This window comes from Euleptes europaea, chromosome 18 (genome assembly GCF_029931775.1).
Source record: "Euleptes europaea isolate rEulEur1 chromosome 18, rEulEur1.hap1, whole genome shotgun sequence".
NCBI lineage: Eukaryota > Metazoa > Chordata > Lepidosauria > Squamata > Sphaerodactylidae > Euleptes > Euleptes europaea.
In genome coordinates, this window is record NC_079329.1 from 30,069,974 (window position 1) to 30,093,713 (window position 23,740).

Consider the following 23,740-nt stretch of genomic DNA (forward strand, 5'->3'; position numbering starts at 1 on the left):
GGATGTGACATAAGCATGAATATACACATGGAGCAAAAAGATGTTTGGAAATTGGCCTGGATGCAGGGGTGATGAAAGCTGGAGGGAATGTAAAAGCAGATTTTTTTTCCTCACCGTGCCAACGCCTCTATCCCAGCTATAAGAGGAGAATTACAGACAAGGAGCAGCTAACTCTTCTGAGCCATTCAGAACTCAGTCTTGGGTGCCTCTCCACTTCCTGGCAAGATGACCACCACCATCAGGCAATATACCTCTTCCTCCTCCATGAAGGGGCCCGTGAGTTTCGGTGGGGGCTCCTCTCGGCTTTCCTCCGTGCATCTCGGAGGGGGGTGCAGAGCCCCGAGCATCTATGGTGGAGCTGGCGGCCTCTCCATCTCTTCTTCCCGCTATGTCTCTGGGGTGGGCAGCTCCCTTGGTGGGGGCTATGGGGGCAGCTACTACAGCAGCAGCTTGGGGGAAGGCTTGGGTGGAGGCTTTGGGGGCGGCTTCGTAGTTGGTGGCGGGGAGGGCCTCCTGGCTGGGGGCGAGAAGGAGACCATGCAGAACCTGAACGACCGCCTGGCCACCTACCTGGACAAGGTGCGTGCCCTGGAAGAGGCCAACACTGAGCTGGAGGTGAAGATCAGAGAGTGGCACAAGAAGCAGGGACCTGGCCCGGACCGTGACTACAGCCCGTACTTCAGGACCATCGAAGACCTGCGCAGCAAGGTATGAGAAGGGGGCTTCAAGGAAATATTGATGGGGACATTCTAGCAAACTGACTATAGCAGGATATGAGGTACATATAGTTCTGCAGTCTGAACACACAGCAGAAGAAAGAAGATAGGAAGATAGCTTTGAGGAGGTACATCAAAGGGATGCTGCAGTGCCTCTTGAGTCTTCAGTATCAATGTTATTAAATGAATGGTTAAGAAGAACTTCACTAAATGGGCAAATCTAAGCAAATCTGTTCAGGCACTGTAACCCTTTCAGTGATTTCCAGTTTCATTCTATATATATGCATATACAGAGGTGTTCTGGACCACATGATGACGTGCCATGACAACTACTATAGATTTTGCACCTGACAGCACCTGACAGTGAGGTATAGCAGTTAGAGTGTTGGATCTGGAAGGCGCAGGTTGAAATCCCCACTCTGCCATGGAAGCTTACTGGGTGACCCTGGGCCAGCCACACACTCTCAGCCTAACCTGCCTCACAGGGTTGTTGTGAAGATTAAATGAAAGGGAGGGAAACGATGTAAGCTGCTTTTGGTCCCCATCAGGCAGAAAAGCAGGGTACAAACGAAGCGAACAAATAAATAAGGCAAGATTGCTGTGCTCTTCTGTCTGACAGTTGCAATCCCAATATGGAACTGGACAGATGTATGGAAGTTGAGGTTAAACCGATTTTTGGAGGATAGGTCTAAAATTCATGAGAACTAATGAATGATACCTCCAGGTTCAAAGGCAGAAAGTCTGTGATCATCAGATGCTGTCGAGCAGTCAGCAAGGGAGGGCTGTTGCCAGCAGGCTTTACCTGTGGGCTTCCCTGTGGCATCTGACTGATCACCGTTGGAAACAGGATGCTAGACTAGGTGGACCACTGGTCTGATCCAGAAGGGCTGATCTGATTTTAACTGGGATGTGAATGGGATCTGACTCGGAGCTGTGCATCCTCTGTACTGAATACACAAGTAAAAAGGAAAAAAACCAGTTATGTTCAAAGGGAACCCCTATCCTGCACCAAGAGGAGACAAATGTTGCTAATACAAGCAAAAGCATTGGCACAACTTCTTTCGGTTGACGTAATGCATTGTGCAATGTTTAGAGTTATGCAGAACTCATTTTGGTTTTGCTCATCATGGGGAGGGGCAAGGAACTATTCAGTGCTCAAGCCTCATTCAGTAACACTTGTGATACCAGGTTGTTGCCTCCACCTTTTCAAGCATATCTTCATAGCCCCAAGGACTAGAAATATGCTGAAATTTCTGAGTCATTTGCTAGAAGTTTACATAGTGGGATCAAATGATCCTGCAACTGAGACAGTACCTCCAGATCTCATTCTAGTGATCCTTGCACTTAAAGCTCAGATAGAAAATCCTAAATAACCTTCAGCGAGACATAATCTGCTTTGCTAAATCCAATTTGGCTGCCTTCCCAAATCCTGGCCTCGAATGCTGTTAAGAATGAAGGCTGCTGATGTTTGGAAGGAAAGTGGATTCATTTTCAATCGAGACAATCCTTAAGAGGATGACAACAAGGATGTAACAGCTAAAAGTCAGAATGCATTGCTCCAAGATCACAGAAATTTCATCCCAGTTAGCTAGAGAAAGAGGACGTTCAAAAGTAGATGACAGTTGCAACTGATGGCTGAGCTGACAGGCACTTGACCTTTCTAATGTGTAGCGGATATTATTTATCTTTCAAATATGTCCTCTTTGTGCCAAATTGCTGAGCCCACCAAGGGCTCACAGCTCCTCAGGGGAAGGCAGGACTTGGCTCTAACTGATACAGTTCTTTTTTTTTTTGTCTAGCATTGCAAGATAGACTGTTGATAAATAAAATTTAGCAATGATCTTCCATTAGAGATTAAGAGTAGTCCGTTTATTTAGCAATTTAACTACTTAAGATGCTCTGTTTAATTCAACCTGACAACAACCCTGCCAAGTAGATAACAATGTTGAGATGAAAGATTTAATACCTGAGACTTCCTAATTTACCCATGGTGTTACCCTAAGTAGGCAGTCTCCACTTTAGTTGGTGGGAATTAGCTGGGGAGACAGAACGAGAGGGGGTAACTGGGGTTGATAACCTATGCATACCAGGATAATCTTGGGTGAAAACTCTCAAATGAGCAGGCAGTTGTACAATTAAAATTGGTTTTATTAAAGAATAACAATAGTAAGACAAGAAATATTTTTAATGAACACACACACACACACACAAAGCATACAAGAGCTGGCTAAGAGAAAAGGGACGGTTTTGGATAGGGTTTCAGGGATGGGTGATAGTTATCAGTCTTGAAGGGACGTCAAGGGAAAGCAGCGCTGAAGAGGGTAATGACCAGCGTTTCGAAGAGCAAAGGAAAGAGCCCGCATACAAGTGGGGGTGTACAGGCGTATCTAGAACGCACACAGTATGAATGGCAGAAGGACCAATATTTATACCCCAATGTGCTAGGCCAGGTCGTCTCGGGTTACCGCCGGCTACTGGTCTTGAGAGCAGGCTGTTAGTAGTTCAGGAATGCAGGAATCGGGGGGGGGGGAGGGAGCTGGAAACCAAGATAAAGTTGGCGTGCAGAGGCAAAGTCAAAAGTCCGGTCCACAGGGTCAGAAGTCCGTTTATCAATGTCTAGTAGCGTCAGCAACAAAAGTCAGAGATCCTTTTGCAACAATTGCTTTCGCAACGTCTGTCTGTTCCAAGCATGGTTTTAAGCTGTTTCTCTTTGCCTTAGTTCTCATCCTCAGACAACTCACAGTCTTGGAGCCGTCTTCTTAGTGTCTGTAGGCGCGCACTTCTCCTTTTACTTTGCAACTCCATTCTCCCTTTTTGCCTGTGCTGTTGAGTGGCTTCAGGTGAGCTGGGCGGGTCCTGCTTCTGTGGAGTTACAGCTACATCTGGTTGTGCCAAAGGAGGTGATTCCGTGTTTACTTCCAAATCCTCAGCAGGGCTGGTGTTTACTCCTACCTGTTGTCCTTCACCCTGCCCTGCATTCTCAGCTGCCTGAGGTGCAATGCCCATTATTTCTCCCTGCTCTGGCTCTTCCTCTGATGATGCTTCGCCTGTTGAAGGCTGGGCCATGACACCCAAACTGAGCCCTGAGGCAGTATGGGGTAAGCTGGCAGGAAAGTCAGAGACAAATAATTGCTTTTCTGGGGTTCCAACAAAAAGGCTGGAGAGGTCTGATGAGTCATCAGGACCCAAGAGAATTCCTGGACTATTCTCTTGAACACTGATTGATTGCTGGGATGGGTGCAGATAGGGTCAGTAATGGTATACTTGGAGTGCTGATTAAATCACCTTAGGGTGACACAATGGGGATTAACTGGCCCCATTGTCCAGCCAGGCACACCTTAGAGCTAGGGGGAAAGTACAGCAGCCAACCGCCTTCCTGCCCAGGCTTGACACACAAGATGGATGAGGATCCCAAAACACTCTGAGAGGTATCCATTTTGTGGGGAGCAGTGTCTTCCTTTTATGCCTGTCTTTGGTCTCTGCGCCTTTGTGGCACCTCTTAGCGAGAGAATGGGTCTGACTGCATACAAATGGTTACCTGCAGCTTCCAACAAAAACAAACCAAATTGGTTAACTACAGCTTCCTTCCTTCTACCCATCCATGTCAAGTTTCGATGGTATTTTATTTTTGCATGTTTAGCTGATAATACCGTTACGGTTTCAACAATGTGGCTTTCTGTACAGACCCTAAATCCTGACAATAATTAGAAAGACCAAATGAGCAACAACCACTTCAGAGAATTATTCTCTTCCTTCCTTTACAATCCTCTAATCTTTATATCTAGATCTACTTGGACTTCCCTAGATTTGCAGCATTTAGATGTTCCTACAGACAATCAGTAGGGTGCAGTGAAACTGTTAGGCAGATCTAAGCATCTCACCATGATGCCATTAACGGCTGCTCTACCCAAAACATCTATTGCTGTGAAATCTGGAGTATCTAATGTAAGCAAGTCTCTTTGGTACGGCATCTTAGGAGTTTTCTTCTCTCCCCAGATTCTAGCTGCCACCATTGGCAATGCCAGCTTTGTTCTGCAGATTGACAATGCTCGTCTGGCTGCGGATGACTTCAGAACCAAGTAAGCTTTGTTTCCATGCACAATATATTGCACAAAGGAAAAGTCTTTAGTGTTTCATGTGGAGCAGGATCTCCTCTACAGAAGCTGCTTCAGAGATGTCAAAGGCGGGAGCTTAATTTCCAGGGCTGAGGACTCAAAGTTTGATTCAGATATGGATATAGCAGCCAAAGCAGATCAAAAGTCACTAAGTCAGAACCAAAAAACAAAAACAAAAACATTAAAAAAGGAAGATGAGATGTGGAAATACACACCTCACACAGAGATTGGTCCAGAACACAAACAAGATGTATTTAAGGAGAGAAATCATAAAGTCCTTAAACTACTTTCCATCATCTGATACCTTGCAAAACAGGTCAGACCACAAATATCTCCAAACCTTCCCTCGAATCTCCGTCTGAGACCACTTTCCCTTTCCTCTAGATCCCTATTTGATGTCATAATGGCCCTCTCCCGACCATGCAAAATTATTAAGACCCTCCCACCCAGGCTGTCATTGGTTTACCTGCTCTGTTGTCATGAAGCATACCCCCAACATTTCCCATCCACTGATGCTGCATTACCCTAGACCATTTCAGCTTCCGAAATACAGCATACTAACAATAGTTGTGCTCTTCAACTTAACATTTTTAATATAACATGGTTATTCTCACAATGTATCTGGTTTGACTTACCTTATAACAGCTGCAACTCACCCTCATTTACTATATTTATGTTTACTGTATTTACTATAAGGATAAGTGGGTATAGGCAGAGGTGCGAAATCATGCACACTTACAACAGACCTTTACCAATTTATCAGGGACCATCTCTAATAAATAGAGTTATTGGGAGCATAAGATAAAGTGGTTTGCCAGCCTTTGCTTGATATAGGTTTAGTGCTGGGAGGTAGATAGTGGTGCAAAGGTTTGATTTTGAGGCTGGTGAGCAATCCATTTGAATCTTTTTTTTTCAAAAAAAGGATTTGTTTTAACTTGTTTTATTTTATTGCCGTGACCTGTTTTATTAACTCATTATTATAGCCTTGGTTGATTTCATGTTGTTTTAGTTGTGAGCTTCCTCAATCAGGCCTGGAGAGGCGGCATACAAAATTTCCCAAACAAACAAGCAAAATTTCCCAAACAAACTTTCAGAAGCTTCGTGACTCACTTTTGGGCCCCGACCAACAGGTTGGAAAACACTGCAATAGCCCATAGCAAGAGTCTTGACCATGACCTTGGAAGAGGCCTTTTGAAATGACTTCACATAGCCTTAACTATATTGGAACAAAACTGAAAAGGATACGTCACTCAATCTCTTCCCCCTTTGTACTTCCCAGATTCGAGACGGAACAAGCTCTCCGTATGAATGTCGAGGCAGACATCAATGGTCTACGTAGAGTCTTAGACGAGCTGACCCTGTCCAGGGCAGATCTGGAAATGCAAATTGAGAATCTAAAAGAGGACCTTGCTTATATGAAGAAGAATCATGAGGAGGTGAGAGGCAGAGCAAGCAACAAACCTCAGCTTGATTCACATGACTAGTGTGTTTGAGCGTGCGTGGTTACTGCAGGAATGGTGCTTGAAAATCCTACATGTTGGCTCCTATTCTATAGTCAGCAAGCCACGTGCATTTGTTGCTATATTGCATGTTCAAAATTCAGGATGGTTTCTGATGAGTGTTGGATTATGAGGGCTTTGTTATGACCAAACCCTTGTTAAATTAGTAGAGTGCCCAAAGGCAGAGAAGCTCATCCAAACTCTGTTTGTGCCAGGAACAACAATTGCTCAGAGCCCTTTTATCTATTCAACTAATATACTTCATTTATTGTAGGAAATCCATTTCAGGATAGGATAGAGTAAAATATCGTTCCCTATCTATTCTAATTAACTGGGATGGAGGGAGATCCAGGACTTGCGTCCTTCCCTCATGGTGGCAAGATGGAGACGAGGTGCCTGTATGTGTGAGGAGGTGAGGAAGAAGCAGGAAGGAAGGAAGTTTTCTCTAAGAGTAGCAATCTACACATCAAAGGGATAGTTCAGAGCAATAGAGAAAGGATGTCCCAGGGTCTTGTCCCCTTTATCTCTATGACTCACTAGCCTTGTCCCCCTCTAAAGTTTAAAGTTAAGAGACAGCGTAAAGTCCTTCACTTCCAACAATTAGGCCTCCCACTGATTGTCCCATTTCTCATTGAGACTCTGAGAGACAGCAGGAGAAAAATAAAAGAGAAACTGCTGCTGGACTCTGTGCCAGTACATTACTTCCAGAAGTGATAGTAGGTAGCTCTAGAAATTATTGGAAATGCTATAGTTGCACCCAGAAGTGACAGTGACATCACCAACATCATTCTACCCCCTATGTCCCTACCATTCAACCCTCCCACTGGTTGGTCAGGCTCTGCCTGTTTGTAATGCTATGCCAAAGCCTATGAATGTCCATGACTAATTGGCCAAAGTCTGGTTGCTGGGAATGTCCTGACACTAAGCAGGACCTTCTATTTAAGGTTCTGGCATTGATGGTCATACCAAGAACATAAATGCATATATGCTTTCTCTCCAACTCCTCCCCAGGAAACGACTATTCTCCGAAGCCAACTGGGTGGAGAAATCACCGTGGAGATGGATGCTGCTCCTGGAGTGGACTTGACCAAGATCCTATCGGAGATGCGCGAGCAGTATGAGGCCTTGGCGGAGAAGAACCGCAAAGACGCCGAGCACTGGTTCTTCACCAAGGTGCGCCATTTGGGGGGATGACTGGATGTCCCAGAGAGAAAAAAATGCTTGGTGCCCTGAGCTGTAGGTAATCAGTCATTTCCCTTTCCCTGCAGACTGAAGAGCTGAACCGTGAAGTTGCCACCAACACCGAGCAGTTGCAGAGCAGCAAGACGGAGATCACAGAACTGAGACGCACCATCCAAGGCTTGGAAATCGATCTCCAAGCCCAACTCAGCATGGTATGGAGATTCTCACTGAGGATGGCATGAAGCCAGATTCTACCTTGCGGACAACTTCTTCACATCCTTGATTTGTTGTGTATTTCTAGCCATTGAATAGCAAGCAATGCTTTCACTCTCTGAAACTAACATTAATATGCATTTACCCAGCATCTCTTCTCCAAAGCAAATAGCCTGACTCTTCTTCACCTCACTTGAGCAGGAGGTGCTTCAGAATTGTCTGGGAGGCATCAATTTGGTGTCCACAGGCAGCAGCCATTCTTAAGTGGCTGCCTGCACTATAAGAAGATGCTGGCCATGCAACTGGATGTGGTTGACCCAGTACCCCACGGCCACCATTTTATGGTGGTACCTGCTCTCCATTCCCAAAATTCCAAAAATGCCCACAGGTTCAACAAGATTGGGGACCCACAGTGTATGTGCTCTGGTGTTCCTAATCTGACACTGTTTGTGGCACTCATGCATTTGTAGGGTTGCCATCGGACAGTGTTTGCGGCATGCATGCATTTGTAGGGTTGCCACCCTCCAGGTGGCACCTGGAGATCTCCTGCTATTACTGTTGATTTCCAGGCGACCAAGATCAGTATCCCCTGGAGCAAATGGCTGCTTTGGAAGATGGACTCAATAGTATTATACTCTGCTGAAGTCCCTCCTCTTCCCAACCCCCCCTCCCCAGGCTCCCCCCCGCAATCTCTAGGTATTTCCCAACCCAGAGCTGCCAACCCTCTGCATTTGGGAGAATTTAAATGTGTGTGTGAGAAAGTGACAGTAAAAGAGAGAGAGAGAGAGAGAAAGAGAGAACATGTAGGAAAGGTAAAGGTGGAAGGAGTATTAAGTATCAAGATAATGTGTGAAGGAAGAGTAATATATAGTCAGAAGGGGGTTGGGTTTGAGCTGAGTCATTGTCCTGCAAAGTATTAAAGGTAATGTGCTAATCGTTGTCCTGTAATAATGTGCTTATCTTGATACTTACAGGACAATGATTAGCACATTACCTTTAATACTTTGCAGGACAATGACTCAGCTCAAACCCAACCCCCTTCTGACTATATATTACTCTTCCTACACACTTGACCCTGAGAAACACTGTCCTTCAGTGTTACTCTTCTGAAGATGCCGGCCACAGCTGCTGGCGAAACGTCAGGAAAGAAAATACCAAGACCACAGTCACACAGCCCGGATAACCTACAAGAATCCTCCGTTACTATTCCCCTGATACTTAGCAGCCTAATGTGTGAACTGCGGCTGCATTCCCACAGCACTGATTGGGCTATCATTGTGCTACAGCAATCACTTGCAGCTGGATTTTCCTGTGTGGGCCAAGCAATCCAATTGCCAATGACAGCTGTAGCGCAACATTAGTGCCATTTCCAACTATGTGTGGATGCAGCCTGACTCGATAGAAAGCATGGAGTGGGATGTAACTTGAAATTTTCACCTGTGATGCCATGCTGGTAATAGCCTGTCCACCCATTCAAGTCATCCCTGGATGTTGCAGTTATCAAAATGATGACTAGTATGGAAGTGTGAACCAACCCTTTGTTTGACGGCTGGATTTGTCTAAGGACTTTTGTGTCTCATCCTTCTCTGAAAACCTCCCAATATCTACATGAGAAGAAAAAAGAGAAAAATCCAGTTTTCCTCACTACACTGAACTGGACACCTCCCCACAGATCAGATCAGATTGTTTATTTATGGCCCTTAGCCAGATAAAATTACAGACAACAATTTACAGTCCAAGTCTTAATTCACTTAAAATATCAACCAGATTACCTCTACCATTTGGGCTAAGAGAATACTCTATGACGACGTATTTTCATTGCTACCATATAAAATTTTGTGACCTGAGAGGTAATAAAGGAGTTCTCACCTTGTAGGAGCTTTTCAATCTTTTCTCTTTCCCTGTCAGGTCCCATTCTCAGTATAAGCGGCTCAATAAATTTAGAGTGAGGTATTGTATAAAAATTACATTATAGAAGGACATGCTCAATAGTTTCTAGATCCCCGGATTTACAGGGGCAGAATCTCTCCGTCCTAGGCATCTTCTTAAATTTCCCCTCTAGCATGGCAGAGGGAAGGGCTGTGCACCTAACCAGGGTAAAGACCCTTCTATATCTGTTTATCTCTAAATAACGGAGGTAGGCTGCTGGTGCAAGGATAAATTTAGATGGGGGGGGGAGCCATAAATTGAGGCACTCTTGCTAGATCTGCTTGTTGCTCGATGTCTTTAACTCTTTGGCTTATGGTTGACTTAGCTTGAGTCCACCCTAACTGAACTAGTGCTAGAGGGGTAAAACCCAAGTTATTTAGTTTGTCTTCAATGGCTATAATCCACTTTGACCTAAAGGTGTCACACAAAATCAATGGGAGAAGACCCTTGGAATTGAAATTAATTTTTATCCAGAGATAGAGAGAGGACAAGGCGACCCTTGCCTCTACCTTCATCATGCCAGTTTCTAAACGGATCACTGCGTTTGATACACATCTTGGCAATTGCAGGGCAGCTCTAAGGAACTTGGATTGCACTCGCTCTATGGGAGTAAGACGTGAGGGTGGAGAATCAAGATGTGTTCCATGTAGCATTTGTGCTAGGGTTTTCGCCTGAAAGAGTTTAAAAGCACCACATCTCAATTCTCTTCCCTCAGAAAGCAGCATTGGAGGGCACTCTGGCCGAGACGGAAGCCCGATACGGCACCCAGCTCACCCAGATCCAAGTCCTGATCACCAGCGTGGAGGAGCAGCTGGGGGAACTGCGGTGTGACATGGAGCGCCAGAACCACGAGTACAGGATCCTCCTGGATGTCAAGACTCGCCTGGAGCAGGAGATCGCCACCTACCGTCGCCTGCTGGAGGGAGAGGAAGCCTAGTGAGTAAAATGGGGATGTTTTGCTCAGATTTTCTTCAGGGATCCAAAAAGGACAAGAATTAAGCAATAGCATGAGGTAGAGTGACACACCTCCCCACTTCTTTCAAGGGGATGTAAAACCATCTCACTTAGTTAAACTGCGTGGGATGAACCAATCCCCAGGTAAACTGAATCTGCCTTCATGTGAAATAAAACTATCCCATTCCCTTTTTTAATATCCTACTTTGAGAGGGGGAAGGAGAGTAGTAGTAGTAGTACATTTATTGCGGCATTGCGCCAATAAAGATTAAGGAGATGTTTTTCAGACTCAGCGCTGATGGAGTCTGTTGTCAGTGAAAAGATGAAGCCCCCGCACAAAAAATCAGGAAATTAAAGGCATGAAAGACTTTGCATATAAGACAAAGATCAACACAAGCACAAAAACCGAACAACGAAGACAAGAGTTTTTCCACAAAGAAAGTTATACATATAAAGCCATTAAAAAGGAGCACTGCAAAATTACTAAGTAACAGAACAATCCTAAACGTGAAAGTTCATTTCCTGCCAGAAATTGTGTTAGTCTTTAAGGCACTACTGGACTCTTGCTCTTTTCTATTCCTAAACAGTTAATGGGTTTAGAAGAGGGTAACTCTGTTTAGGATTGCACTGTAAATCATCCAAAACACAATATTAAGCATATAGCCAGCATCTAAATTTATAAGGGAGGGGAAGGAAACCCTTTAAAGCACTCAACAATTCCAATTCATTAGCAACTGACCCAAAAGAATTAACTGGATGATTTATGACTGATCAGTTTTCATTATTACCACGACTGTATACGGTAAATCAGGAACAGTATAAGAACTGTCCTGTTGAAGTTGGTCCAGTGGTCCAAGAGAGCTTGTTGACAAGTCCCTGGCATGGCATCCATGCTCCTGTGTCACTCCAGGTGTCATTTACATCTGCCCATGTGGGTAGGGTAGACTGCATGGTCTGCTCTACTGTTTGGCTGCCCCTTAGCTGCAGCAACCAGTAAATGCTCAAACCACCCTTTCCCCATTGATTGCATGGACCTGGCTGGTTTGGGTGTATGAAGTGCTGTCAAGTTGCAGCCAACTTATGGTGACCCCATAGGGTGTTCAATGCAAGTGATTAATTAGAGGTGGTTTGCCATTGCCTGCCTCTGCAAAGTCTTCCTTGGTGGTCGCCCATCCCAGTACTGACACTGCTTAGCTTCCAAAATCTGATGAGATGGGGCTATACTATACCATTCTACACCCCCTTGGCTGGTTTGCAACCCTTAATTCTCTCCCTCAATTCCCAATTCTCTAGATTAACCCAGAGAAAATGAGTGACACTGAGAGAGTCCAAGTACCATCGATTGTATTATGAAGGACAGTTGTTCGGGCTGTGAACTGCTTTAATCTGTGTGATCAGTAGACTGATTCCCTTTGCTTGAGTAACTTGGCAGCCTTAAATTCTCAATTTTAATCAGAAGGGCAATTTTCTGAGGCTGTCAGGGTTCAAGATATGCTATCATAATATGGCATGAACAGAAATATTCAAGATGGACTTTACTTCCATTTACAATTCAATATTGTGAAAGACAACTGTATTGTGATTTTGATAATATTACCCTTCCTTCAAATGCATTAGCAGACTATCCATTTGGTGAATTCTTGTACTGGTAGATCACGACGGGTAGCCGTGCTAGTCTGTAAATAGCAGTAGAAAAAAACAAGAGTTCAGTAGCACCTTAAAGACTAACAAAGTTTCTGGCAGGGTATGAGCTTTCAGGAGCCACAGCTCACTTCTTCAGATACAGCTAGAATGTGCACATTCTAGCTGTATCTAAAGAAGTGAGCTGTGGCTCATGAAACCTTATACCCTGGCAGAAATGTTGCTAGTCTTTAAGGTGTTACTGGACTCTTGTTCTTTTACTAGTAGTATAGGTTTATTATACATGGACAAATAAAATCCAGAAAATGATAAAATTCTCAAATTACAGCCAACATTCCATTTTGTTATTTTGCTAGTAGACAGTCCTAGTTTCCCATTTCTTTCTACAGTGCCATCTTAAGCAGAGGTTACACATTTCTAAATCCATTGAATCCAATGGTCTTAGAAGGAGGTAACTTTGCTTAGGATGGTACTGTTAGAATATTTCTATTATAGAATAGTTGACTTTCTGCCCTGTATTATAGAAAAACCGAGTTTCTAATTTGATCTTACTTCCTCCCACTTATAGCATCAGTTCCCAGTACAATGCAGCTGTGTCACAATCTGGGCGAGATGGTAAGAATTCACCCCATCTGGACTACTAATGGTGAAATCCTCAAAACACTTTCCTGGGAGGAAGCCCCACTGAATAACATGGGAATAACAGCCATGCATTAAAGTCCCTTGTATAATGTTGGCAAATGTTGCCAACTGAATGAGAAAGATACACCAATAAAGCCGTGTGTGCCACTCGGCCACGGACTTCACCGTTCTGAGAAAGAACGTCCATAAGTTGTTTGGCAAAATATTAACGATGCCCCCTTTCCTATTTTATTCCTTTTAAGAACTCAAAAGTTGATGATGGGGTACTAAGGATGGCCAACCTAATCTGAGTTGGCTCTGTCATGAGGCAACCTGAGCCAGTTGCCTCAAGTGGCATATTTTGTGGGGTGCAACTCCGGGTTGGGAAATACCTGGAGATTTTGGGGGTGGAGCCTGAGGAGGGTGGGGTTTGGGGAGGGGAGTGACTTCAATGCCATAGAGTCCAATTGCCAAAGCAGCCGTTTTCTCCAGGGGAACTGATCTCTATTGGCTGGAGATTGTAATAGCAGGAGATCTCCAGCCACCACCTGAAGGTTGGCAATTCTGCCCATTATTCTCTGGGCCACGTAGCTTCCTAGCCTGAGCTTTCTGTCTGCAAGCTGTTTTAGCAGGCCTTGAGCTTTTGAAGAACAACGGCTTCCCCCTCCTTCACTTGCAGTGACCAAGACCTCGCGCCAAGTCCGCATGATCGTTGAAGAGGTTGAAGATGGGAAGGTGGTCTCTTCTCGAGAGCAAATCAAACAGTCGAGCTACTAGAAGGAATAGTTCTGCACAACTCTGTAGAGTCAACTGAGAGAGGCTATCGCAGCAACATCTCCGGGCATCCAGAAGCGAGCATTCGACGTACATGTGCATGAAATCGGTTCTGTAGTTTTTACAGTGTCCTGCCCGTCACATAACTACCTTGCCCGTTAGCAACTAATAAAAGCTTGTTTCCCCAATCATACAAACAGCTGTTTTCATGATGGTAAAATGGGATTCTTAGAGTTAACCACCACAACCGTCAGTGAGAAAGGGTAAAAAAAAGATCCCTGAAGGGAAGAAGTTTTTTATACCCTGCTTTTCTCTACCTTTAAGGAGTCTCAAAGCGGCTTACAATCTGCTTCCCTTCCCTTCCCAACAACAGACACCTTGTGAGGTAGGTGGGGCTGAGAGAAGTCAGAGAAAGCTGTGACTAGCCCAAGGTCACCCAGCAGGCCTCATGCATAGGAGTGGGGAAACCAACCCAGTTCACCAGATTAGCGTCCGCTGCTCTTGTGGAGGAGTGGGGAATCAAACCCAGTTCTCCAGATTAGAGTCTGCTGCTCTTAAGCACTATACCATGCGGGCTGGAAGGAGCGTCTCCAACTGGTAGATTAGATTTGGCTGATGCAGCACTTTCATGGATGCATGTAATTCTACTTGACAGAAGTTCCATCTATGTGGCAAACCAGTTACCTCGTTTCCCCTACCCCCATTCTTGCCTATGCCATGCAGTAATAAGCCATGTTTAATGCCTAGAAATATTAGGTCTCAAGTCTGTCTGGAAACACCACTAGGATTGGCAGGTCCCCCCAGCCATTGGTGGCGGATGGAGGGTAGGGTTACCAGGTCCAGGTTGGGAAATGGCTGGAGATTTTGGGGGAAGGAGCCTAGGGAGGGTGGGGTTGGGGGAAAGAAGGAACCTCAGTGGGGTATAATGCCATAATGTTCACTCTCTGAATCATGCATTTTCTCCAGGTGTACTGAGCTCTGCGGTCTAGAGAGGAGCTGTAATTTTGGAGGATCCCCAGGTCCCACCTGGAGGCTTTCTAGTCTCCTGGTAGATCACAATAGGTAGCTGTGTTATTCTGTCTGTAAAAGTAGAAAAGAGCAAACGTCCAGTAGCACCTTAAGGACTAATACAATTTCTGGGAGGATATGAACTTTTGTAAGTCACACCTAGGGTTGCCAGCTCTGGGTTGGGAAATACCTGGAGATTTTTGGGGCAGAGCCTGAGGAGGGTGGGGTTTAGGGAGGGGAGGGACTTCAATGCCATTTAGTCCAATTGCCAAAGCAGCCATTTTGTCCAGGTGAACAGATCTCGATTGGCTGGAGATCAGTTGTAATAGCAGGAGATCTCCAGCCACCACCTGGAGGTTGGCAACCCTAGTCACAGCTCACTTCTTCCTGTGACTCACAAAAGCTCATAACCTGCCAGAAATTTTGTTAGCCTTAAAGTGCTACTGGACTCTTGCTCTTTTCTCGTCTCCTGGTAGTTTCCCCAGTTTCTGTTGCTTCCCCAAGCCCCATCTGAGCCAATCACACACTTTCCCTCCACTTAACTCTCCACCCCCTATCTAGATAGGGTTGCCAACCTCCAGGTAGTAGCTGGAGATCTCCTGCTATTACAATGGATCTCCAGCTGATAGGGATCAGTTCACCTGAAGGAAATGGCCGCTTTGGCAATTGGACTCTAAGGGCATTGAAGTCTCGCCCCTCCCCAAAACCTGCTCTCCTCAGCTCCACCCCAAAAACCTCCCATTGGTAGCAAAGAGGGACCTGGTAACCCTACACTAGGGTTGCCAGGTCCGTCTTCGCCACCGGCGGGAGGTTTTTGGGGGCGGAGCCTGAAGAGGGTGGGGTTTGGGGAGGGACTTGAACGCCACAGAGTCCAATTGCCAAAGCGGCCATTGCCTCCAGGTGAACTGCCGGCTATCAGTTGTAATAGCAGGAGAACTCCAGCTAGTGCCTGGAGGTTGGCAACCCACTTTAGGTTCCACAGCCTCCTGTTGATCAACACTGCTTACTATCTGCTTACGCCCCTGTAGGCAGGGATTTGTTGGCATGCGTGGAGGGCAGAGCTAGAAGCTGTCCATCACATAGAGTATTTTACAATAACTATAGTAATGATTGCAACACAAGTCATAAAGCTGTTGGATTAGGTCTGGATTAGGGTGTGCTGCCTGACTCTTGTTAGTGTCTCTCATTTTGTCGGGTATCAGAACTTGAACCAGGATTGTGGCCTCTTATCCTCTGGCTACACTAACACCACTGTACAGAACGGGCTGAGGAACGAATGGAAGGGTTAAATGGTTTTGTCAGTATTGAGTCCTGATTGGCTGGAAGGGCGCCCCCTTGTGTCTGTTCCTTGTAACAAATTCCCAGCTGTCTTTTGCCTCGGTTTGCCTCCTCTCCTATCAGCTCAGCTGAATTCCGTAGAAGGCTTTGGCATCAGAGCCCCAAGTTCTATAAGCAACTTTTGTTAAATTAAACCCTCTGCCTACATGCCGTGGGCCTTGCAATGATCTTGCAGATCGACTTACTGAGCAAATTAAGAGATGTTTGATGCAAGGAGATGCTGATGTGTATGATAAAGCCGAGGCAGGAAGAAAGTGCAAAGCAAATAAGAACGTGAGTCTATCAACAGCCGGTGGTTAACCGGTGTTTGCAGTGAGCTATGCTTTGAAGAGCTGGAGCGCCACAAAGGAAGCTTGATTAATCCTCAGCATTAGGGTTATGATTTTGCTGCAGGTGAAACAGTGTCTTCAATATGCAAAACAGACAGGTTCACCCAGATATCAAAAGTAGGAACAAGAAGAAAGAGAAAACATTTTCCTTCCTGAATACATGTTACCAAGGATAACAAAAAAACTTGTGATGGCCATACAGCAGATGGCGGAATTGGAATTCTCTCTGCCACGTTTAAGGAGAGAGGAGAAAGGGACATTTGCATGACAGTGGAAGCTGTATCTCCTGATGCTCTGCTTCATTCTGATGAATCTCTCCCCAGATGGAATGGGCTTTATTGGAAAGCTTCTGTTCTAAACCATCTTTCTCCCAGCTCTGAAGGCTGTCTTGGTCTACATCAGGGGTGTCGAACTCAATTGTTACGAGGGTCCGATATGACGTAAATGTCACTCGGACAGGTTGGGCCATGTGTACCATAAAAGTTAATGCCAGGTACCAGAGATACAAACTTCACAGAAAACACAAGCAAAGCCAATTAATGATATTATTTTTTTACTTAACAAACAAACATGCTTAAAGCAATAATGCTTTTACAGTATTTTCTTTTATTTAACAATCTTTGATAACTAGAGATGACAGGTGAGAGGTTCTGGCGAGCAGCTGCTCTGGAGTGGCGATCGTGTGTGTGCATGGCGACGCACATGCGATGACATCAGCTTCATTGTGATGGGGCTGGGTGTGTGTGTGATCGGTGCAATAACATCACTTCTGGGTTTACACCGGAAGCGATGGGGATGCTCTAACACATTCCTCCAAAACCATAGAATTGTTGGAGGAATGTGCTAGAGCATTCCTGTTGCTTCTGGGGTAAACCTGGAAGTGACATTTATTACCCCCACTTCAGCTGGCTGGCTTCTACCTGCTGGCCAGCTGAGGGTGGGCAGCCCCTTTAATTGGCGGGCAATTACCTGGTAACTGGCAAACCTATTTTTCACATCACTTACTACCAACTGCTTTTAAATGGAGACAAGCAGATGCTCTACCACCAAGCCACAGCCCCCCCGAACTGTGTCACAGTTCATGTTGTCATCTAATAAGTGCCCACAATCAGAGCTTCCTTTCCCACATCAGATGAAGCATAATGTGCTACTAGTTGTGGCTTGGAATCAATATTTTCTAGGAACTTATTTTTAGAGGTTTCACAAAAGCTATTACAACTGATCTCCAGGTGATAGAGATCGGACATACCCACCTGGATAAAAATGAGTGCTTTGGCTATTGGACTCTATGGCATTGAAGTCCCTTCCCTCCCCAAACCCCGCCCTCCTGAGGCTCTGCCCCAAAAATCTCCCGCTGGTGGTTAAGAGGGACCTGGCAACCCTATGCTCCACCCTATGTACCATATTCCACTTGAACAATGGCTTAAGGGCTAGAAACTTGTTTGGTCCAAATCTTTCCATCTCACATTTTGTGTTCTGATCACCTTATGATTAGAAAGCCAACTGGGCCAGAAATGCAAAACAATTACAGGGAGTTTCCTCTGACTCCAGCATGTAAGCTCTTCAAGGGACAAGATATGTACGAGCAAAAACATATAAGTAGGTACTTTACAGTGTAATCCTAAACAGAGTTACACCTTCCTAATCCCATTGCTGCCCTGACCTGGATGGCCTAGACCAAAGCTTCTTAAACTGTAGGTCGCTACACCATATGGGGTTGCGTAACTGAATGTGGGGGTCACGAAAAATTTGGCAACAGTAAATGGTATAATTATATGTATACCAGCCAGCGTGGTGTAGTGGTTAAGAGCAGTGGTTTGGAGTGGTGGAGTCTGATCTGGAGAACTGGATTCGATTCGAAGGCTAATCTGGTGAACTGGATTTGTTTCCCCACTCCTACACATGAAACCAGCTGGGTGACCTTGGGCTAGTCACACTCTCTCAGACCCATTTACCTCACAGGGTGTCTGTTGTGGGGAGGGGAGGGGAAGGTGATTGTAAGCCGGTTTGATTCATCCTTAAGTGGCAGAGAAAGTCGGCATATAAAAACCACCTCTTCTTCTTCTTCTTCTTCTTTTTCTTCTTCTTCTTTAAAAAACATTTCTTTATGATCAAACAGTACATGTTTGGTTTGTATAGCTATTTTATATACCTATATACCCGGGGTCACGTAAAAGGGGTCGTAAATGGAAAAGGTTTAAGAAGCCCTGGCCTAGACTAGCCTGAATCTAATCTCATCATCTCTCAGAAGCTAAGCAGGGTCAGCTCTAGTTAATATTTGGATAGGAGATCATCAAGGAAGTCCAGTGTTGCTATGCAGAGACAGGCAATGGCAAACCACCTCTGAATGTCTCTTGTCTTGAATACCCCATGGCATCGCCACAAGTCGGCTGTGACTTGAAGGTACTTTCCTCCACCACCAAGCCCATTGCTTCAATGGATTTAGAAGAACACAACTCTGCTTAGGGTTGCACAGTTAGGGAGCTCCTGATGAAAGAGGGACTGGAAGGTGTGTTCTCAGTTTCTTTGGGGGCCAACATTATGAGCTATGAAAGATCCAACATGCTTACATTCTCCTCTGTGGGCGAGATCTTCTGAGAAGTCAGAATGATGCTGAGTTGAAATGGGGGAGTTGGTGGGGATGGGTGGTTAGTTTCAATGCAAACATCAATTAGAATTTCCAGGTCATGCCTGGCAATTGGTGGGAGCTTCAGAGATGGTGACATAGGGGTGTGTGTGTATGTCATAATCTGTGCCATGATGTCACTTCCAGGAAAACTTGGAAGTGATGTCGAGTAGCTCTAACACAGGGGTCCCCAGCTTCTTTGAGCCTGTGGACACTTTTGAAATTCTGACACAGGGTGGTGGCCACAATAAAAAAAATGGCTGCTGCAGGAGGTGGGGGTATCCACAAAATGGCTGCTGGAGAAAGTGGAGCCAAAGACACATAGGAAGCCCAAGTGCAGGGGAGAAGAGGGGTAATCTAAAAAATACACTGGGAAATAGAAGTAAAATAAAATAAAACAAGCACTGTGGTGGCAGCTGCGGTCAAAACAACGTTATTGTAATCTGTATGGCCAATCGGATCTTTAGTGGCCAATCAGAAGGCCTGCTGGGCAAGAGCCCCACCTGGCCCCACCCTCCTTCTAAAAACGCTTGGTGGGTGACATGTTGAAGATCTTTGTTCCACAGAGTTTCCAGAAATTCCTAGAGCTACCCAACATCACTTCTGGGATTTTGCTGGAAGCAACATTGTGGTGCAGATCCCAACAAGGGGTGTCAGTGGGAGGCCTCCTGCTGTAGTGGGAGACCTGGAAATCCTAAATGTCGTTCCCTTGAGATGACACTCCAGCAACAGGAATGAGTCCCGTTTTCTTCCCCAAGCTGCAACAGCAACTGAGGGGAACAACAGCTGCCAATGAGTAGGAAACAGTGCCTGTGAAGAGTGGAATATGGGACCCTTTCCCATATTTTCTGTGGCAACTTTTGCTGTTAAAATAGAACCCTAGAACTGATATCTGTAATGTTGAAAGTGAGATACCTGGGAGAGGATGCAAGGAATCCACAGAGCAAGGAAAGCCAATGATAAATGTAGAGCCATGAGTGGAATGTTGGGCTTGAACCAGGGAATCTTGGGGTCAGGTCTCTGCTCAGCGATTGTAGCAGTATGGGAAAGTTAAGAGAGATAGAAGCTTATGGGAGGAAACAGGCAAGGCTAACAAGGACATTTTGGGCTACAGTGGAAGTGGGGAGACAAGGAAGTCATACTGCGTTGGTGGAAATCCTTCCATTTGCGGAAATGTTTCATTGGATCCAAGCCCATCTCTTCCTTTGGTATATGAGTCAAGTAGGATTGTGCATATGGATATACCCCCCCCCCAAAAAAACCTCAGAAATTAGCTGTTTCGGCAATATTTGGGTTTCAGGTAGACTGAATACCAAAACCTGGGAATCTGCCCGACGCCGAATAGGCGATTCCCGAAAAGCCGAATAAATATTCAGCATTTTTGGGTTCGGCTATTCGCCTTTGCTCAGATGTACAGCTCTGTGCTTTCTCCCATTTTTCTATCTTTGACTGGTTTTGTTAGAGCCCCATAGTTTACCAGTATGGGTATTCGGCTTATTCCGAGTTTACCTAAAAAAATCGGGTCCAATAAACCCAAACTTGAAATTTACCAAATTATTTTTTTTGCACAACCCTAGAGTCAAGCATTCAGATTCCCATTCTGGAGAACTGGCACGAATGCATTCTTGACACAAAGCCTGCATCCATGGAAGAGGAGGTCAGTTGCAAGGTGCTTCCCACTCAATGCCCACTTCCAACCCTGACTTTGGTTCAGAATCTTGATATGCTTATGGGTGTATTTAAAACACTTGCATGTAGCAGAGACCTTTGGGCTCAGCCCTTTTAAAAACGATTGCCACGATAATGACACAAGCCAGGAATTTCCCCTTTCCCCCCACCAAATGCAAAAGAACACCTGTGATTTTATCTTTGTTACCTGCTCAAAAGGGATGTAGTATTGATGTCACACAAGCCCTTTGCAGGTCCTGTCTCCTGGGCTGATGGGAAATGAATATAATTATCTCCTTTGCTAAATAACATAGTCCCAGGGAAAGAGGCGTATAATTTTGCAGAGTTGCACAGTTTTCCCAAACAGGTTGTCCATGGAGCTCAGCTGAATCAGGGAAATTTGGTTCAGCGTAAACATGGATTTTAACACAACTGTTGTTCTGGGAGTTTACCTGTGGACCAACATGGCTACCTATCAACTTGATGCACTGTCTAATAAATTATTTGTTAGTCAAATGAAAGGAAACCAAAAGGGTGGAGAAAGTCTGCAGGTTTTCCTGTCATAAGTAGTACTGCAACTGGGCCTGCATAGTTCAGAAATGTTTGTCATCCGCTCTCTGGGTAGGGTTGCCAACCTCCAGGTACTAGCTGGAGATCTCCTGCTATTACAACTGAACTCCAGCCGACAGAGATCAGCTCACCTGGAGAAAATGGCTGCTTTGGCAATTGGACTCTATGGCACTGAAGTCCCCTCTCCAAACCCTGTCCTCCTCAGGCTCCGCCCCAAAACCTCCTGCCTGTGGCGAAGAAGGACCTGGCAACCCTATCTCTGGGGGCATCCTTCTCTCTCTACAGAAGTAGGGTTGTCATGTCCCCCCAGCCACTGGCGGGGGATGGGGGAGTAGGGTTGCAAGATCCAGATTGGGAAACTCCTGGAGACTTGGGAATGAAGCCTGGGGAGGACAGGGACCTCAGTGAGCTACAATGCCACAGAGTCCATCTTCCAAAGCATCCATTTTCTCCAGGGGAGCTGAGCTCTGTAGTCTGGAGGTGAGTTGTAATTCTGGGGGATCCCCAGGTCCCACTCGGAGGCTGGCATCCCTAGCCAAAAGTGAGGTGGGTGACTACCAGAGTCAAGGCTTCTTTGGTTGTGGCACCTGGACTGTGGAATGCACTCCTCAGCCACATTTACCAGAGCCCTGCTTTATTGGCTGTTCAACATACGTTAGATCTATTTATTTACCCCACACACACCTGTGCCTCTGAGGTTTTAGGATTTCTGCTGGCAACGTTTGAATTAATTGTTTTTGCGCCTGTTTTCTCTTTTTCAGTTGGATGTTCCTTTTGTGTTCACTTAGTACAACAGCTAAATGTGTTTAGAAGCGGCCTTGGAGGGCCCTGAATAGGCAGAAAGGCATGATAGAAATGAGAATAACTTCAGCAAAACATCTAGTTGCTGCCATGACAGCTGGGCATAAGTTACAAAGCAGGAAATGTCAGGGAAATTAAATCTTTTAGCAAGGTTAGAATGGCCCTCAAGGCTTCTCCCTCTACCTCACAGAAGCACAACACCCAGTCTTTTTGAAGCTGGTGTTTAACTTTTAATTTCTTTCTGCACCAGTCTGGGAAAGGTATATTAAAAGGGATCAGCAAGGTCTTGATGATAATATAGCAGCAGTTCAGAGTTATGAACAATCTGGGACTGGATGTTTTCCATAACTTGGAAATAAATCCAGGCCCTCAGCGATTTGGCTGAGCAACACTTAGTTAAACTGGCTCTAAAGAGCACGAGGGTTGCCAGGTTCCCCCCCTCCCCAGATACTGGTGGGAGATATGGGGCGCATAGGTTTACCAGATCCAGATTGGGAAACCCCTGGAGATTTGGGAGTGGAGCCTGGGGAGGACAGGGACCTCAGTGGGATACAATGCCACAGAGCCCGCTCTCCAAAGCCTCCATTTTCTCCAGGGGAACTGATCTCTGTAGTCTGGAGATGAGCTGTAATTCCAGGGGGTCCCCAGGTCCCACCTGGAGGCTGGCATCCCTAATGAATACCCTGCTTACTAGTGCTTTATTGCCACCAGAGTCACCTGCCTGTAGGGTTGCCAGCTGCCAGGTACTAGCTGTAAATCTCCCACCATTACAACAGATTTCCAGCTGATAGAGATCAGTTCACCTGGAGAAAATGGCTGCTTTGGCAGTTGGACTCTGTGGCTCTACGGCATTGAAGTCACTCCCCTCTCCAAACCCTGCAACCCCCCCCCAGCAATCCTGTTGGAAACATACTCTGAGCCTACTAGATTTCTGAGGATATAATGGGAGGTAGGGTTGTCAACTTTCAGGTGGTAGCTAGAGATCTCCCACTATTACAACTGATCTCCAGGTGACAGAGATCAGCTCTACTGGAAAAAATGGCTGTGTTGGCAAATGGACTCTATGGCATTGAATTCCCTCCCCTCTCTAAACCCCACCCTCCTCAGGCTCCGCCCAAAAAATGTTCCGCCGGGGACGAAGCGGGAACTGGCAACCCTCCCCGCCTGTGAAATGTCATCGTTTCCATTTGGGGACTCGCAATTGATGACCTTTTCATAGGGTTGCCAGCTTCAGGTTGGGAAATACTTGGAGATTTTGGGGGCAGAGCCTCAGGAGGGCAGGGTCTGGGGAGTGGAGGGACTTCAATGCCATAGAGTCCAATTGCCAAAGTGGCCATTTTCTCTAGGGGAACTGATCTCTATTGGCTGGAGATCAGTTGTAATGGTGGGAGACCTACAGCTAGTACCTGTGTCACAGTCTCTGACATCTTACAGCACATGAACTATGATATTGTGTTGTACATATGCAGAATTAATTCACTATAAAACTAAAACTACACATACAAATTGCAAACTATATAGCAGATGTTTTAGTTACTTTTAAGAAGGAAGAAAGCCTGGAAATATTAAACCAGAGGCTTATGTTTCTGAAAAATGTTTCAGGGTCAGAGCTGACTGACTTGTTAAGCTTTTCCTGATTTTCTTCCCCAGCCATTTCACAAGAGATATTCTCCACCCTCCACTCTACAAGGCTATTCAATGTTAACTAATATGACATAATGCAATATAAGCAGTAATTGTGTTTTATGATTTAAAC

General features: G+C 45.5%; 1 protein-coding gene across 1 annotated transcript; it reads left to right on the forward strand.

Annotated features, from left to right (window-relative positions):
* Positions 1 to 202: 202 nt before the first annotated feature.
* LOC130490964 (keratin, type I cytoskeletal 14-like) lies at positions 203 to 13,657 on the forward strand. The gene is made up of 8 exons (XM_056864778.1): positions 203 to 708; positions 4,713 to 4,795; positions 6,111 to 6,267; positions 7,342 to 7,503; positions 7,599 to 7,724; positions 10,370 to 10,590; positions 12,818 to 12,864; positions 13,550 to 13,657. Exons 1-8 carry the CDS (start codon positions 226 to 228, stop codon positions 13,645 to 13,647), a joined length of 1,377 nt encoding a protein of 458 aa, XP_056720756.1. The 5' UTR covers positions 203 to 225; the 3' UTR covers positions 13,648 to 13,657.
* The last annotated feature ends 10,083 nt before the right edge of the window (positions 13,658 to 23,740 follow it).